This window comes from Strigops habroptila, chromosome 16 (genome assembly GCF_004027225.2).
Source record: "Strigops habroptila isolate Jane chromosome 16, bStrHab1.2.pri, whole genome shotgun sequence".
Classification (NCBI taxonomy): domain Eukaryota; kingdom Metazoa; phylum Chordata; class Aves; order Psittaciformes; family Psittacidae; genus Strigops; species Strigops habroptila.
Genome location: NC_044292.2, coordinates 5,378,640 through 5,394,902, shown reverse-complemented (window position 1 = coordinate 5,394,902; position 16,263 = coordinate 5,378,640). Strand labels below are relative to the sequence as shown.

The window sequence follows — 16,263 nt, the reverse complement described above, 5'->3', positions numbered from 1 at the left end:
AGGGTGCCAAAGAGAGCATCCAGCAGCCAGGAGAAACACAACACCCAGGACTGAGAGCACTGTAGGATTAATCCACTAACTGATTTCCTATGCACACTTGAAGAGCCACCTGCACCAGCTATGTCTCTGCCTAACCCCAGTGTTGTAAACCCTGTATTTATGGGGCTGCCTTGCACAAGAAAGCATTTTCCCAATATTTAATTTCTCAGATGTCCTCATCCCACATGTCACTGCTGCTTTTATGCATCCATAAATAAGTGCTTAGCGCTGCTCCCTCAGCCTGGGGCAACAGGTCGGGCCAGCATCACTCTATCCATGCTCGCCAAATGGAAATGGGTGTCCAGCCCTCTCAGCCTTCTCGGTTGGTTCCAAACCCAGCAGAGACTGGTTGGTACCATTAACACATCTGCAAAGGTGCGTGGATGCCAGCGAAAGGGGTGGCTCCCACCACCCTGCTGAGCATCCATGAGGGATGCTGGCTTGAGAGGGGACCCCAGCAGAGCACCCAGGGAGGAGGGTAGAAGGGAAAGAGGGATGATGGGAAGCTAACGCTGAGAACCCAGTGCTTTATCTTATTGATTCACCTAAGCAGCCTGGCTTCAGGGCTCTGAGAGGTTTTATTGTTCTCCCTGCCCTCCACAGAGCAAACAGCAAAAGCAATCTTACCTCCCGCACACAACTCCACCAAGGGATACGGAAAACAAACAGGAATCAAGCCTCTCCTCTCAGATGCTGCAAGAACAAGGAGAGGGGAGGAGGTACCCTCCCACCACTTATTGCACCTCAGGGGATGCAGGAAGGCACAGCCCACCCTGCCTATCCCCTGCACCACACCTGCAATCCTGCCCTAGGGGGATGCAGCTGAGCCAACATCCACCCTCAACCCAGCTCCCCATGCAGACACTCCCTTACTGAGGAGAAAGGAGGAGAATTAACCAGCTTGGATGCCCCAGGCCAGTCCTTCAGCTGGAGAGAACGCAACAGCCTTCACAGAGCACTGCATTTAAGTCACCCAGGCCTTAAGACTCTATAAAGCTTAACAATCCCCTTCCCAGCTGCAGGAATGCCAGCGGCGTGGGAAATTAGGGAGAAAGCAGTGAGTTAACAGCATTAACGGCCTTGATTCAGAATGAAACAGAGACCACTCTATAAATCAATGTGTGGCTGGACAGTTTTCTAGGGTAGAAATGGGTATGGGAAGAAGAGGAAGAGATAAATAGCACACAAGTGCTAATTACAGACACCTCCTTGCAGTGTCTTTCACTTCCAGCATCACCGGGGAGCGGTTGTGGCTGCAGCACCTTTTAGGTGTGCAGGACAGGGTCATTGCAGAAGAGATGATGCCCAAGGTGCATGAAGCCACTTCCTTCACAGGAAAACAGGTCTGACATTGCCTGGGCAGACAATGATTCCTGCCCAGCTTTGCACCGCTGTTTGGAAGGAAAAAGAACCACTGGTTGGAAGGGGAAAGAACAGCGGCATGGAAGGGGAAAGGACCTCAGCAAACCTCCCCGCAGCAGGGTCCACAGATAGAAATACCAAGGTGCACATCCTCAGTGGGTACCGGTGGGCAGAGAGCTGTTGGCTCACAGCACACGCTGCCAGCTAGTGGCAACCCACTGCTCACCACAGAGCTTATAGAAGGTGAGGGTCTGCCCCAGGAGATGAAGAGGTGATGAACCTCGAGGAGCTCAGACAGAGAAGCAGCAATCAAGGGGCCCTGCTGTGCCCAATGCTGGCACTGTCACACTGTTGTGCTGGGACACAGCCCTCACAGCTGCAAGTACAAGCATAACCCTGCCTAAATCATAGAATCACAGAGTGGTTTGGATTGGAAGGGACCTTAAAGCTCATCCAGTTCCAACCCTCTGCCCCGGGCAGGGACACCTTCCACTAGCCCAGTTTGCATCTATTAAACTTGCCAAAGGAGGTGCCTCATTTGGCAAGCCACCCCCATGGGTAGTAGTTTTCCATCTCTTGTGGGGACCAGAGATCTTTTGGAGTATGTCATCTGGATGGGCTGGGCTGCTAATATTTTGGAGCCCTAAGCTAAGGAGTTACACCTACGTCTGCTTTTATTTTTGCCTTAGATGTCTCCTCTGGTCCAATTATAGACTAATCACATTTTATCTAGCATCCGTTTCTCCCCCGCCTCCTTCCCCACCTCCAGAAGAGAAGGCAAGAAGGAAAGAAACAAACGTGTTATTAATTGGCTGCTGTTTTCTCCTGGCTCCTTATCTGTGCATGTGGAACATGGGGAAGGGGACTGAAGAGCCTGTCAGCAAAAAGCAGGGCATTCGAAGCCTGATTCCCAGTGAAAACAAAGCTCCTACAACGACATCATCTGAGCATGTGCCTGCCTGCATCCAACAGCTTTTAAAGCCATTGACTGATAACAGCATGGCCTCAAAAAGCAAAGTTCCTGCAGGTTTGTGAGACCAAAAGGCTTTAGGAAGCTCAGAGAAAAGGTGTGAGGTGCTCATCAGACACCAGGGAACCCATAGGTGAAAGACAATGCATAAGTGGCCCAGGGAAAATGCAAACCCATAGGAAACAAAGGTGCTGTCTCTGCCTGGGAAGGACTCTAGAAGAAGATAAGGAAAGCATCATAGTGCTTCATAACAAGCAAGGAGAGAACTGTGAGGTGGAAAGAGAATTGCCAGGAGAGCCCAGAAGCAGAAGCCCGTGGGACCCAAGCAACCTAAGCTGAACACCAGCTTCCATTTGGCTCTTGCTGCTGGTATTGCTGAAACCTTTTGCCAGCTGGAACATGAGCCCAACAGATTTTGTGGTAGCATTTAGACAGCGTTAGGAGCTGACTGATCCAAGGCTGGATGGGCCGGGATGGGATGATTCAACTTTGGCTGCACAGCAGAAGCAGTGATTTAATGAACAGGCAACAGCATCTCAGCAACCTCTGCTAGCCTCAAAACCCTGCTTATTCCACATCCCACATGCCTGTGCTGTGGAGATTCCTACTTTCTTCATGCCCATTTAACCTCCTCCTGCCATGGGCCAGCACAACCCACTCCAGTCCTTTGCCAGCAAGACCAAGACCTGCTAAAGCAGGAGATGCTCTGTCCACATCACTCCCTGTGCCACACCAAAACCCCAGAGGAACCAAGGGAGGCAGAACACTGTTTCTGCCTATTTCATCATGCTAACAACAATCCATCACCTTCTCATGGCCTTTCCCTCCCATCACATACCATGGGCATCCATGCCATTTGCATCTTTAACCTTGTTTTCGCTCTGTGCTTGCAGAGCACCAAGCTCCTTCTGCTTCCCCCTTCCTTTTGCCAACATCCAGGAAGACCCTCAGGGGACAAACACAGAATAACCACTGGATTCAACACTGCTGCTTGCAAGGATAAGGTCCCTTTCCCCAGTCCTCTCCCTCTCGCAGCCTCATGAACCAATAAAGCTCTGCAAACCATTGGATGATCCCATCTCCCTTTCCAGCCCTTTCCCGCTTCCACCCAGGAAACCTTCCACAGGGAAGGGGAGCCAGGAGGAACAGTCGCTCTGCCCAACATCCTCAACCCATTCCTGCGTCCCCAGGGCAGGGACAAGGACATGCAGCACAGTGAAATAGATCACTGGGTCAGGAGGAGCACGAGAGGCTCAAGTGCTTTACTCCCAAGTGCATCCTGAGCACAGGAGCAGAGCTCCATCGAGCGATGGGTACTTACCATCTCGCGGCGTTGGTGGCGTCTGAGTAAAGTAACTATTGGGCTTATCTGCAAAGAAACACAAAACACAGAGCTGTCAGCACTTCCCTTTGGCACACGCTCTCCTCTGCCCCCCACACCTCTGCCCACAGCTTCCCAGCAGCTTCTGGACCAGCATTTCCTTCCTTCAGCACACAAGCAGGCGCTGACCCCCGGTGAATGAACAGGAGGTCCTGCAACAAGAAGGGAACAGCGGGAACAGGAGCTCCAGCTCTCCCATTTGTATCAATGGAGCATCTCTGGCTTGGGATCGGGCAGCCTGGCAGGATCATGCGCATTTCACCAGGGCTGCAATGCAAGTCACGCTGTGCATCACCTCTCACACGTACCTGGGTACCAACTCACCAAGTCATCTAGGTTGAGCAGGACAGCAGTAGGGATGCTGCACCTCCAACCAAGAAGGCAAAGGTGAGAGAATGGGGTAACCTGGGGCAGCAGAAGGTGAAAGCTCCCATAGACATGACCACAGGTCTCAGAGCAAGGTGGGACCTTGCCTTGCCACCAACCAGCACTTACATGTGGATATCCTCTGATTAACCAGGGAGCTGAGCCCAGAGCCAGGCTGGAGGATTTGCCTGCCCTCTAAAGGCTTTCCTCACAGCAGGCATTTGGCACTTTCCAGCATCAAGGAGGTCAAAGACACCTCTCATGATGGAGTCTTCCTCCTCAGACTTTGGGATGGTGAGCACCTATGCAAGGATGTGGGAACAGAGCACAGTACCTACAGCAGCTGGCAATACATGGATGTACCCACAGCCAAGTATGTGACCTACTCAGCCACACCAGAGATCAGATCAGCAACTTGACCTCAAGGAAAACTCTGTCTTGCTCCAGTCCCCTGCTGATACTTCAGAGCAAGAGCGTGTGTAGAGAGCAGGGATCCTGGAGCAGCTTAGCAGACACATCTCCCACCCACTGCATATAGTCACAGGTTGAGTTTCCTTACCACAAGGAAGCAGCAGAAGCCCTTGGCCAGGGCAGGAGCCCATCGTTTGCCCCTCACCTCCCACACAGCTCTGCTGAGATCCCCACCTCACAAACCAGACCAACTGCATCCCCCCGGAGCATCACCCACACTCAGACCTGAAGCAGCAGATCAGGACACACGGTGTTTTGGGGACACAGAACACAGAGGGTGCTGGTGCAGCCAAGAGCATGAGCACGCAGTGGGGAGCTGGAGCTGGCTCACACACACCCACCTTCACAGCATCATCTAAGGGAAAAGGGGGGTAGAGCTACAGAGCGAGCTGTCACCTCCCCAGACAGCAGCAGACAAGTGATGGCAGCATTGGGATGCTGCTCCCACACTGACCTGACCCCTACCTCTCCCTCCCCTGCTCTTCCCACACACCCGGAGGCACCTACAGTTGTTCAGGAAGAGCAGAACGGCAAATCCCAGCGTGGAGGTGGCCAGGAGGATGAGGCAGATGTTGCATGGGATCATGAAGTACCGCACCACCAAGGAGACCTTGTGCTGGTACAGCCGGTCCCGCTCCAAAGCCCCCGGCGCCATGGGGTACTGGCAAGCTGTCATGCTGCAGGCCAAAGCTCAACCCACCGAAGACCCATCCAAGGCAGAGTAGCCACAAAGCTCACATGAATCCCTCTTTTCCCCCTCCCCGGTTGTCTTCAGCAGCAGCAACACCTAAGTTCTCCCAGAGGTTCCCATCCTCTGCTCACAGCAGGGCAAGGTGGCACCTTCAGGAGCAGGAGTTTGTCCCCACATCTGCCATCTCAGAGCAGGGTTATGCCTAAGGGGCAGGTCCAAGCCTGCTCTGGAAAGGCACACACAGTCCTGTGCTCAGCAATCCCTCTTCCAGCCCGGCAGGTGTCATGGAATAACAGAATCCGTGTCAATCCACACCTTGCAGAAAGCAAACTAAACAACCCCAGGCAAAAGTGCTGAGAGCTCAAGTTCTGTGGCCAAGACCACCGGGATAGGGACAAGCTGCTACTGGTGTGGGAATGGTGGGGGCTGCCACAGCCCTGATGCACGCTGCCTCCCAGGAGCAGGGCTGGGACAGAGACAGTGCGAGGGGTGCCAGCATGGGACCCCTCTTGGGCTCACAGCCTCAGCAATATCTGTATCCCCCTGATATCCTCTCAGTATTCTCCTGATGGGGATGGGAGGTGAAATCTCACCACCCCGGCGGTGTGTAGCAGCCTCTCACTCCAGGAATACCGAGCTTCCTCCGCTGTCTGTGTCTCCTTTAGCTGCGAATGCTCCGGAGCAGGTATCCCACGCTCACCAGCTTCTGAACCTCCAGGAAGATCCTCGTACCGGAGGATGCTTCAGCAGCCCCGCAGCCCGTGTGGCTCCGTTCACAGCCGCTGCTCCTCCACCCCGCTCCCGCAGCCTCACGGCGCTCCCCCGCCGCTCCTCAGCCTCCGGTGAACAAGCCGGTTCCACCGCCCCGGTCCTCCCCTTGGGCGCGCTGCCGCCCCGCACACCTCGCCGGCGGAGAGCAACCGGGGCAGACCCGCAACGCTTCCTCATGCAAGGACATGCCAGTCCTTCCCGGAGCGATCCCGGCTCCCCGCCGAGCCGGGCATGGGGAAGCGGCACGGACGGGATGGAGGGACACAGCGGCGCTGCCCGGGGGGCGGTTTGCGTGCAGCGATGGGAGCCCCGTTCCCGAATCCCGGTTCCCGGCTCCCTAATCCCGGGATTCACGCGTGGAAGGGCCGCGCAGCATCAGACAACGGAGCACCCGCCCGCCCCACGCCCTGAAGTTTCCCCGCCCGCTCCGCTGCCCCCGGCGGCCGCCGTGTCCCCCCCTTCCTTCTGTCCCCGTTCCCCTCCCTCCTTCCCCGCCCGCCGCGGGTCGAGCCCCGGTAAGCGGAGGGAGAGAGACCCCCCCAATAGACAACAAAGGAGCGGGCGCGGCGCAGACAAAGAGCGGGTCGCGCTGCCCCGTTCCCCCGGGGCGAGCCCGGCCGGGACCCATCGCCCCGCCCGCCCGATCGCCCACCGCGGGGCGGAGGGGCGGGGAAGAGCATCAAGCCCTCCCCAGCGTTAGGGACGAGACCACCGGGGGCAGCTGAGCCCCGCGAGGAGCGGCCCCCCCCCCGTGACTATTGTCTGGGTATTGATGGTAAAGGGAGGGTTTTTGTCTGGAGAGAAGGCTCAAGGGGGACCTTATCGATCTCTACAACTGCCTGACAGGAGGATGGAGACAGGAGGGGGTTGGTCTCTGCTCCCAAGGGATGGGACAAGAGAAAAGGGGCTCAAGCTGCACCAGGGGAGGTTTAGATGGAGATGAGGAACAATTCCTTCCCCAAAGGGTGCTCAGGCATTGGAACAGGCTGCCCAGGGCAGGGCTGGAGTCACCGTCCCTGCAAGTGTTCACACGCCGTGCAGACGAGGCCTCAGTGCCATGGGTTAGTGGTGGCAGTGCTGGGGAATGGTTGGACTTGATGAGCTTAAAGGTCTTTTCCAACCCACAGCAGCCCCACACTAGCACTCAGAGGGAGCAGGACCAGAGTGGGTTCTCTTAGGTTCCTGCACAGCCAGCACACCAGCTGGATGGGGGGACATAGAGTATGGGGGTGAAAAGAGGTGCTGGGACACAGATGCACCATCCACTGCTCCCTTCCTCGCCTACCTGGGTGCTCCTGCCCTTACGAAGGCAGAAGCCTCTGGTCACCAACTTCCTTGGGTACCCAGAGAAGCTGTGGCTGCCCCATCCCTGGCAGTGTTCAAGGCCAGGATGGACACAGGGGCTTGGAGCAACCTGCTCTAGTGGAAGGTGTCCCTGCCCATGGCAGGGGGTTGGAACTGGATGAGCTTTAATGTCCCTTCCAACCCAAACCAGTCTGGGATCCTATGAAAGTCAGAGGGATGTCAGCCCCAAGAACCAGATTTCTTGAGTAAAGGTCCAGCTATGGGGCAAGAACAAGGAGCAGGGCACGGCCACCCAAAGGCAGTGATATCTGGTACCCACAAGACAAGCTAGGGCTCAGAGCCTCCACACTATACCTGCTCCACACAGCACCTCTCCAGGCTGAAGACCCAGCTTGGTGAGACAGCATCCCTGCCAAAACACACAGCTCCCACCCAGCAAGCTGTCCCCCTGCCCATGGCACCATGCATTCACAGCAACATGATCTGCCACCGTGTCTCTAAAGCTCTTTCTCATCATAGAGGAACAAAGCAGCCCTGGAGACTCAGAACAAAACCCTGCAAGAGGAAGGCTCTCTGGTTACAGAGCCACCTGAATACACACAGCCCTGCGGTTTCAGAGGCTTGTTCATCACCAGAGCCATGGGACACAAGGACTTTCACACCTCTCCTGTCCCCCAGGCACTGCGGAGGGGCTGCCCTTGCTGTACCACATCCTCAAACCCCCATCCCATGCTCCTAGGGCAAGATGAGCACTGTGGAGATGTGGCAGCGGGTAATCCCGCTGTGGTCAAACTGGGAAGCTCATTGTAGAGAAGCTGCTCTAAGTTCCTCCCATCTTCCTGTGCTCAGCACCCACCAGGCAGCTGGGAAGGGAAGCACAGCCTGGGGAGATGCTCACTGCATGGAAATTCCCACTCCTCCAACAGACAACAGCAACCTGAGATGGGAGAATAACGCCCGTTGGCAGCATGTATCCCTCCCAATCCCAGCCTCGCTCCTCCCTTACCTTGGCAATTAGCCTGGAGCCTGCGGGACACAAACACTGGAGCTGAATCCACCTCCTCTCCCCGCTGGTGGGGAGATGTAGAGGAGACTGGGTGGTCCCTTAGCAGGGCACGGCAGGCACCAGGAGTCAGCAGGTTGTGGGATCTCCCTATGGGATTGGCACAAGGTGCCCTATAGCTACACCGCAAAGCTGCTCCTCTCTGATGGAGATGCGGGCTGGGAGCATCCTGCGTGTCCCAGCACCGCAGGTACAACGTGCCAAGTGCAGGGAAGGAGAAAAACAGGGAAGGAGAAAAAACAGGGAAGGAGAAAAACAGGGAAGGAGAAAAACAGGGAAGGAGAAAAACAGGGAAGGAAGGAAAGAATCCAAGTCACGTCCCAGGTATTGCTCCTCTTTAAACCTGCATTACTCCCTGGGGACTCGCAGAACATGATCCCAGCTTGCTGCACGGCACAGGCTGCATCCTAACCAGAAGAGCCCACATGAGCAGGATGCCTGAGCATAGAACAACTGGGTTGGAAAAGACCTTTAAGATCACCAAGTCCAAGCTTTACCCACCAGAAAACCATGTCACGTCCAAGCAGCGAGGCAGATTGATGTGCATCCCAAGGGCTGTTCTCCTCCCAACACATGCAGGGGCTGCAAAGAGCTCCTGAGACCCAAGAGCTCCATGAAGCCACCTCTCCCAAGCAGTCTCCTACTAAGAACCCATCTCAGGATCCCCCCCACAAGCAAAGCCCTGTCAGGTGGAAAAGGGCTCCTCATCCAGCACCACAGGCCATGGGACATGGCACAACACCTCTCCATTACCAGGGATGAAGCACAAGGGCTGGCTGAGCAAGTTGGAGCACACGGCAACTGGATGGAGACCCCAAACCTCACAGCACAGAGCCCTCCAACCCCTCCAACCCAGTATTTTACCCTCAAAGTTAAGCTCAAGTCTCTGCTGTGTTTATTGAATCCTCCCCAGCTACTGCAGCCCCTGGGAATTTCTGGAGCATCACACAAGAAGCCAAGACTTTCCCAAGCCCTGGCCTTCTCCTCTGCTTGCTCACTGCATGGTCTTGCATCCTTCTGCTCTGCCCCGGGACACAGGAGCCAACCTCCTGCCTGATTCCTTCCCCATGCTGACACCGGCCCAGCAGCATCCCTCTTCCCTCCTGTCCTCCTGCACACACCGCTCCCTGGGTTATGCTCACAGCCATGCTCCCCCAGCAATCCCAGCACATGCAGGCTAAGGCCAAAGGCTTCGAATAAAGAAAGGAACAAATCCCAAAGGGAAGCAAGGCCATTTGCATCCTCCTGCCTGCATGTTTTCACATGCAAATCAGCCCCTGCACAGTCCTCCTCCCTTTCTTCCCAGGTCTGCCAGGACTCTGTCCCCTTCAGCCCTTTAGGGGCCACTTTTAGGGGCAGCACTGCCTCATGTATGAACGACTTTGTGTCTTGGAGGAGGCAGGTTCAAATGCAGCATGGGCAGATCAGATACTCACACCTTTGCCTCTTGTAAGTCTTTCAGATGAGAACTGATAATCAGAAGAGCCATGTGCACTGGGGAGACATTGCCCGGTCCATCCATGTGGGTCATGGCTGTTATCACCTCTCCAGAGTTGGATGCTGTACAGCGTTTCATGCCTGCATCCTTCTGCACCAGCACATAGGGACAGCCAGCCTCCCACCACCTCCCTCTGGCAACCATGCCCGCCATGCTCATCCCATCCCTTTACACTACATCAACACATGAAGAACCAGGTGGGAAAACACAGCAAGACCCCAGTAAGGTGAAGGAGCACATGAAAGCCACCTTTGGCTTAGAAGTGAGCAGCCTGGAAGATGGAAGGTGGCCAGTGAGCACCAGCAGCTCCAGGTGAAGTGGAAAGAGGTGGCTGCGCATGAGCCAAAGGCACCGGAGACATCAGGACAGCTCGGTCCCCCTTGTACCTCTGCATCTGGTTCAATCGCAATGGGATATCCATTGCTCATCATCCCTGCAGCATTCCTCCCTTTCTTCCTCCTTGGGACTGGAAGCATCCTGGCTATAGCTGCAGGTTTTCAGATGGGTACCAGCCCCACCAAAGGGCAAGAGGCAGAAAGCCACATCTGCCAAGGAAGAAGAGGGAAAGACAGGGATAGCCCCCAGTATAACACCCTCAAACACAGCTATTCCTCTACTACAGGCAGGAAAACATAATCCCTGAGCTCACCCATATTCCCCCCAGCCAGTTTTCTAAATCAGTGCTCAATGCATTAAGGCCTCCATGTGGTCACCAGCCAGCTTAAAGCCTGCTGCCATTAATGGGGTTATTTGTGGGCTTTCACAGCGAGGATGTGAGAGCAGCAGCACAGGCAGTGTAGCAGGATGATGGGGTTATCCTCTTGCTTCGGAAGCACAGACACACATTCTGCCCTATTTACTTGGGAAGAGATAACACCAGGTTCATTTCCTTCACCTTAATTTCTGCCTCTACCAGCTACCAGCCTGCACCATCAAAACTCAGTGCTGCTTTGGGAAGTGACTGACAGATGTCAGTCTCTCCCACCTCATTGACTATAGACCTCACAGAAGCCCCCAGCTCCTGCTGTTTCCAAGCTGATTACCCACCTGGCTCCATTCTCCCTAATCCTGTTTGGCAGGGAGCTAATTGGGATTTATCTGTCAGCACCCAATGCCTGGAGAGCCATTTTGTGCTTCCTCCAAGGGAGGGTGAAGAGGAGGAGGGAGCCCTGCAGAAGGCGTTTGCACGTCCTCCCTTCCCCATCCCCTCCTGCAGCTTCACAGGCTCATTACCGACATTGCAGAGAAAGGAGCAGGAGGGGGAGAAAGTGGGGGTTTTAATTATTTCATTTAACACTTGGCAGGACCCAGCTTGACTCCTGCTGAGCAGCGCTTGGGAATGAAGAGCTTTGAAACCCTATCAATGGGAGATGGGGAAGCGGGATGCGAGTGCGCAGGGAGTGGAAAAGGGGTTTAATCCACACCATTCCCAATAAACAGCCATGCCAGGCAATGCTGGACAAGGGGTGCTGCTTCTGAAGAGGGGATTTTCCCTACTTAATGACTTTGTCCTGAAACAAACCCTTCTTACCATGCGGTGTGAGACCATGCAGCTGTTTTCCAGATGTGCTATGGGATGGAGTGGTCCACATGCGTGTGCCACAGGGAATACAGGTCACCCTTTCCCATGCATCAATCAGTTATCACGCCACAGCCTGTGCTGCATTGGAAGTGCCAGACAGCCCCAGATGTTCCTCGCACACATAGCACAAAGCCCATACCAATTCCAGCTAATCACCCAATGGTGAGTGAGTTTATGATGTCTCTGCCTCCCTGATTAAAACAAGAAAAGACAAACCAAGGTGTGTACTCAGAACTTGGTGTCCACATCTGAAGAGCTGTCCAGATTCAGCACAGATCAAAAGCAGGTACACAGCAAAGACAAAGCGACCCAAGGGAGGGAGATGATGCATTTCAGTGCTAAGACACACAGCTCCAGACAAGCACTCTTTGTGCAGCCCCATCATCCTCTGCCTTCACAAAGATTCCCAGGAGAACCATGCTGCCCACTGCGGAACTTGCATTCAGGAATCATATAATCAATGAGGTTGGAAAAGATCTTTAAGATGATAAAGTCCAACCATTCTCAGCACTGCCAAGGCCACCACTAACCCATGTCACTATGGGCCTGTCCTCCTGCCTTCTCCCAGTGTTCCAAGGGTGTCCGGAGCAGGATGCATGCACTTTCCAGCCCCAACCCTGCGGCTGCTCAGGCTGGAGCTGTGGAGCTGCAGCCTTGGGCTCCTCTGGCAGGCTCACACTGCCATCTGCTGCTCCCACCAGCCTGGATCGCGCTGCAGGAAGCTCCAACCGAGAGGAGAGCAGTGCGGTGGGGCTGCCCACAGCATCCCCATGGCAGGGAGGGGATGACGGTAGAGAAACAGAAGGGTAATGAGGATGGGAAGCCTCTCTTTGCTGGGGAACAACAGACCTTTCAAACACTTCACAGGCCAGTCTGCTCATAACTTATATTGTCCCATGGCTGCTGTTTCCCTGGGACAGTATCAACTCCCTCCAGAGGAACAGCCTCCCTTGACTACTGGCTTTAAGAGGGGAGATTTAGGTTGGATATAAGGAAGAACTTCTTCCCTGTGAGGGTGCTGAGGCGCTGGCACAGGATGCCCAGAGGAGCTGTGGCTGCCCCATCCCTGGCAGTGTTCAAGGCCAGGTTGGACACAGGGGCTTGGAGCAACCTGCTCTAGTGGAAGGTGTCCCTGCCCGTGGCAGGGGATTAGAACTGGGTAAGCTTTAAGGCACCTTCGACCCAAATCATTCCATTATTCTGTGACAATTCCTACTTACCAGCCCTCAAGGAGCTGAGTAGCAGCAGTGGGGCGACATAGAAATGGCCAGCGCATATCCTGACACATCCCAACAGAAGCAGCATCATCTGCCATAGGAGCTGTACAAAGTGCTGCAGGCAGAGGGAGCGCTGGCAGCAATATTCAGGAAGGACCTGCCAGCCCTCAGCCAGAGCTGCTCTGGGGTGCAGAAGCTGAACCCCATGCACAGGGCAGCCCCATAGCCCTCTGCCACCTCATCCCAGCCAGGGCTCTGCACGGGAGCAATGGGTTTACCCCTGGTTGCCACAGTCAGTCCAGCCATAAGAGAGCCCATAATCATAGAATCATAGAAGGGTTTGGGTTGGAATGGACCTTAAGATCATCCAGTTCCAACTCCCTGCCATGGGCAGTACCCTGAAGTGATGCAGCTCTGTATCAGTCACCACCATCTCCTGTCACTGAACTCCCATGGAGCAGCTCCTTGGTTGTGGCAACGTCCAGCACCCACCATAGACAAAGCATCAGTTCCAGGCCCTGGTCCAAGCTCTCTGGTGCAGCAGAGCTTTGTTAACCGCTTCCCATAGAGCAAACGAACCACAGGAGCCATGGAGTGGTGCAAGACTGGGCTCTTGGGAATGCACAGAGCCATGCTCCGCAGCAGGATGAGAGCTGGCAGCATTGTCCTCTCCTGTAGCAGCATGGGAGGACATACAGCCTATTGCCCATCACCCAGTCCTGCAGTGGTGATGCTCAGTCAAACCCAGGCTGCTTCCATAGGGAGAGCAAACCCCCCTGAGCTACACAGTGAGGTGAAGAGAGCTCACATCACTAGAAAGGAGAAAGGAAGCACACCCAGCAAAAATGTGCTTGGACATGCCCACAGGGAAGGGTGCAGCCACTCCAGTTGCATTGAGAAGACAGGGAGAGCCACATGAGCCTATGGGAAGGAGCAGAAGGGCAGGGACATCCTCTATAAGCAACTATGGTCCTGCTTGGAGATTGCTTATAGGCACAGCAGGAGGGCTTGCACATTGAAAGGAGACACAACAAAGGGGAATGAGCAGCCCTGGGAACCCAGACCCTTTTCCTCCTGCCTACCTGCTGTCTGAGAGCTGAAAGCAGGCAGCATCCAGCCACCACGCTGCCAACCACACAGAGCTCAAAGTAAACCACTGTGTGCCAGTGAACAGCACGCAGGAGCAGAGCAGGATGCTCTCCTGCTTGGAAATGCACAGGACTTGGTTTATGCATTTCGGAGCTGATGCACAGGGAGTGTTAGCCAGCAGAGGATGCTGTCGGCTTGGACAGCTTCTCTCCATCCTCCTCTTGCATCCAGAGAGGTCCAGGCCAGGAGTAAGCAGCCTGCAATAAAACTTGTATGTCCCTCTGTTCCCTCTCCAGCAAGGGCACATTTCCAAGCAGACCCTTCGCCTACCCCTCCCGTTCTGCACAGCACAGTCTATATATTATACATAAGGGCACGAAACAGGCAGGAAATACAGCTGCAATAGCTTTAAACAGCTCAGCAGCCACAGCTGGCCCAGTGCTGGTGGACATGCCCAGACCGAGGCCAGCTGAGCTGCCACAGCTCCGTCCCACCCTATGTCAAACCAAAGAGCCAGCTGCTTATCCAGCTATATATATGTGTATTTATATAGTGTGCCCTTGTGTTGGAGGCAACACTATATATATAAGGGACAGAAGAGGGACGTGGAGCTGTTGGAGCGAGGCCAGAGGAGGCCACAGAGATGCTGCGAGGGCTGGAGCAGCTCTGCTCTGGAGCCAGGCTGAGAGAGCTGGGCTGGGGCAGCCTGGAGAAGAGAAGGCTCCTGAAGGGGAGACCTTAGAGCAGCTCCAGGGCCTAAAGGGGCTACAAAAGACCTGGAGTGGGGCTTTGGACAAGGGCCTGGAGGGACAGGACAAGGGGAATGGCTTTAACCTGCCAGAGGGGAGATTGAGATGAGCTCTGAGGCAGAAGCTCTTCCCTGTGAGGGTGCTGAGGCGCTGGCACAGGGTGCCCAGAGAAGCTGTGGCTGCCCCATCCCTGGCAGTGTTCAAGGCCAGGCTGGACACAGGGGCTTGGAGCAACCCGCTCTAGTGGCTCTGTGCTGCCCCAATCTCCATCCTGAGTGGATGTGCACAAAGGTTTGTGCATGCAGTGGAAGGGAGCGAGATGAAGCGCCAGCCCCAGGCACATGCCAAACGCCTTCCCTACATATGCTCCATATCCGCAGCCACCAAACAAAGGAGCTGGCCACGAGGCTGCCGGGATTCCCAACACCGGGGATCACAGGGAAGTGGGCACCCAGCCAGGCTGCAGCCATATATACCACACACCCTGCCCTTGCCTGCTAAGGGCTGCTCTCATCAGCCACAGCACACACATGGCTTGTTTTAATGACTGAGATTCACTGTTTAACAGAATCCCAGCCTGGTTTGGGTTGGAAGGGACCTTAAAGCTCATCCAGTTCCAACCTCCTGCCATGGGCAGGGACACCCTCCACTAGAGCAGGTTGCTCCAAGCCCCGTCTAACCTGGTTCTACCCTCCTTCATTAACTACATCAGGTACAACACATGCCACAAACCCCCCAGGCCAGGTTTTAGCCCATCCCTTTCAGCTCCAGTATGAGCTAGGAAGATGCTATTCCCCCACCCTCCCCAGAAAACTAGTGAAGGTGAGAGGCTAAGGATGGAGTTGGAGATGAGACAAGCACTAGGTGAGAAGTGTCCTTAGATCACAGTTTCATGCCCACAGCACTCCAGAGCCTTGGTGCTGCAGCACCATCACTTGCTTTGTGCAAGGTCAGGAGCAATCCAATGGAGCCCAGGTACCAATATCAGGCTGGGCAATGTGGAGGCAGAGGGGAAAGCAGCTCTTCAAACTGTGATCTAAGAGCAATAGTTCCCTTTGAAGTGAGGGCATACTCAGCAGCCAAGAGGCCATGGGGATGTAGCCACCTCCAAAAGGTTCCTATTGCTCCAGCACATCCTGGATGGATGGAAGAATGACAGCGACTACCCAGTGAATCTGATGGTGGATGGAATAAATGGTATTTCTTTGCATGACACACCACCACTTACCAGCAAGAAGCTTCCTATGTTCTTTAGAAAGCAGGGGAGGAGAAAAAGGAGAGAACAAAACAGTTAGAAACAAGGAAACAGACAGCTAACCCAAAGCTTTCCTACCCTCCCGATCCTCCCTCTCCAATGCTCTGCAATCAACACCACATGGGGCAGCTTCCATCCATCTCTTCCAGCCCTTTCCATTGGGCACCAGCTTCCAAATCACTCCAGGAGATGGTGGCTGGGTTGCCAGCACCTGCATCCTGAGGAGGAATTCCTTATCCCTGGTCCAGCAATCCTACATCTCACACTGAAGAAGCAGGAGAACAGCAGCTCATGTGTAGCACCAAGCTGTGCCTCTGGACATGTGGGCCAGGGCTGGACAGAGGGGACAGCACAACTGGCATTGCCACCTTCACTTGCAACACAGCAACATGCTATTGGTATCCCCAGTAAAACCCTGATTCTCCCAGTATTAACCCTCATTGCAGGAGCATCA

General features: G+C 54.8%; 1 protein-coding gene across 5 annotated transcripts in view; it reads right to left on the bottom strand.

The window, feature by feature from the left end:
• The window catches only part of AGRN (agrin), a 109,644-nt gene that overhangs the window by 50,845 nt on the left and 42,536 nt on the right, over positions 1 to 16,263 (bottom strand). For 2 of the 5 annotated variants that reach the window (XM_030507766.1, XM_030507765.1), the window contains exons 3-4: positions 15,783 to 15,803; positions 3,693 to 3,740 (exon numbers count right to left, since the gene is read on the bottom strand). In XM_030507766.1, coding sequence (XP_030363626.1) covers positions 3,693 to 3,740; positions 15,783 to 15,803 — 69 coding nt within the window. Of the gene's footprint in view, positions 1 to 3,692; positions 3,741 to 5,096; positions 6,435 to 15,782; positions 15,804 to 16,263 lie in introns of those variants that run through there. The other 3 variants (XM_030507769.1, XM_030507767.1, XM_030507768.1) reach the window with 2 other exon arrangements.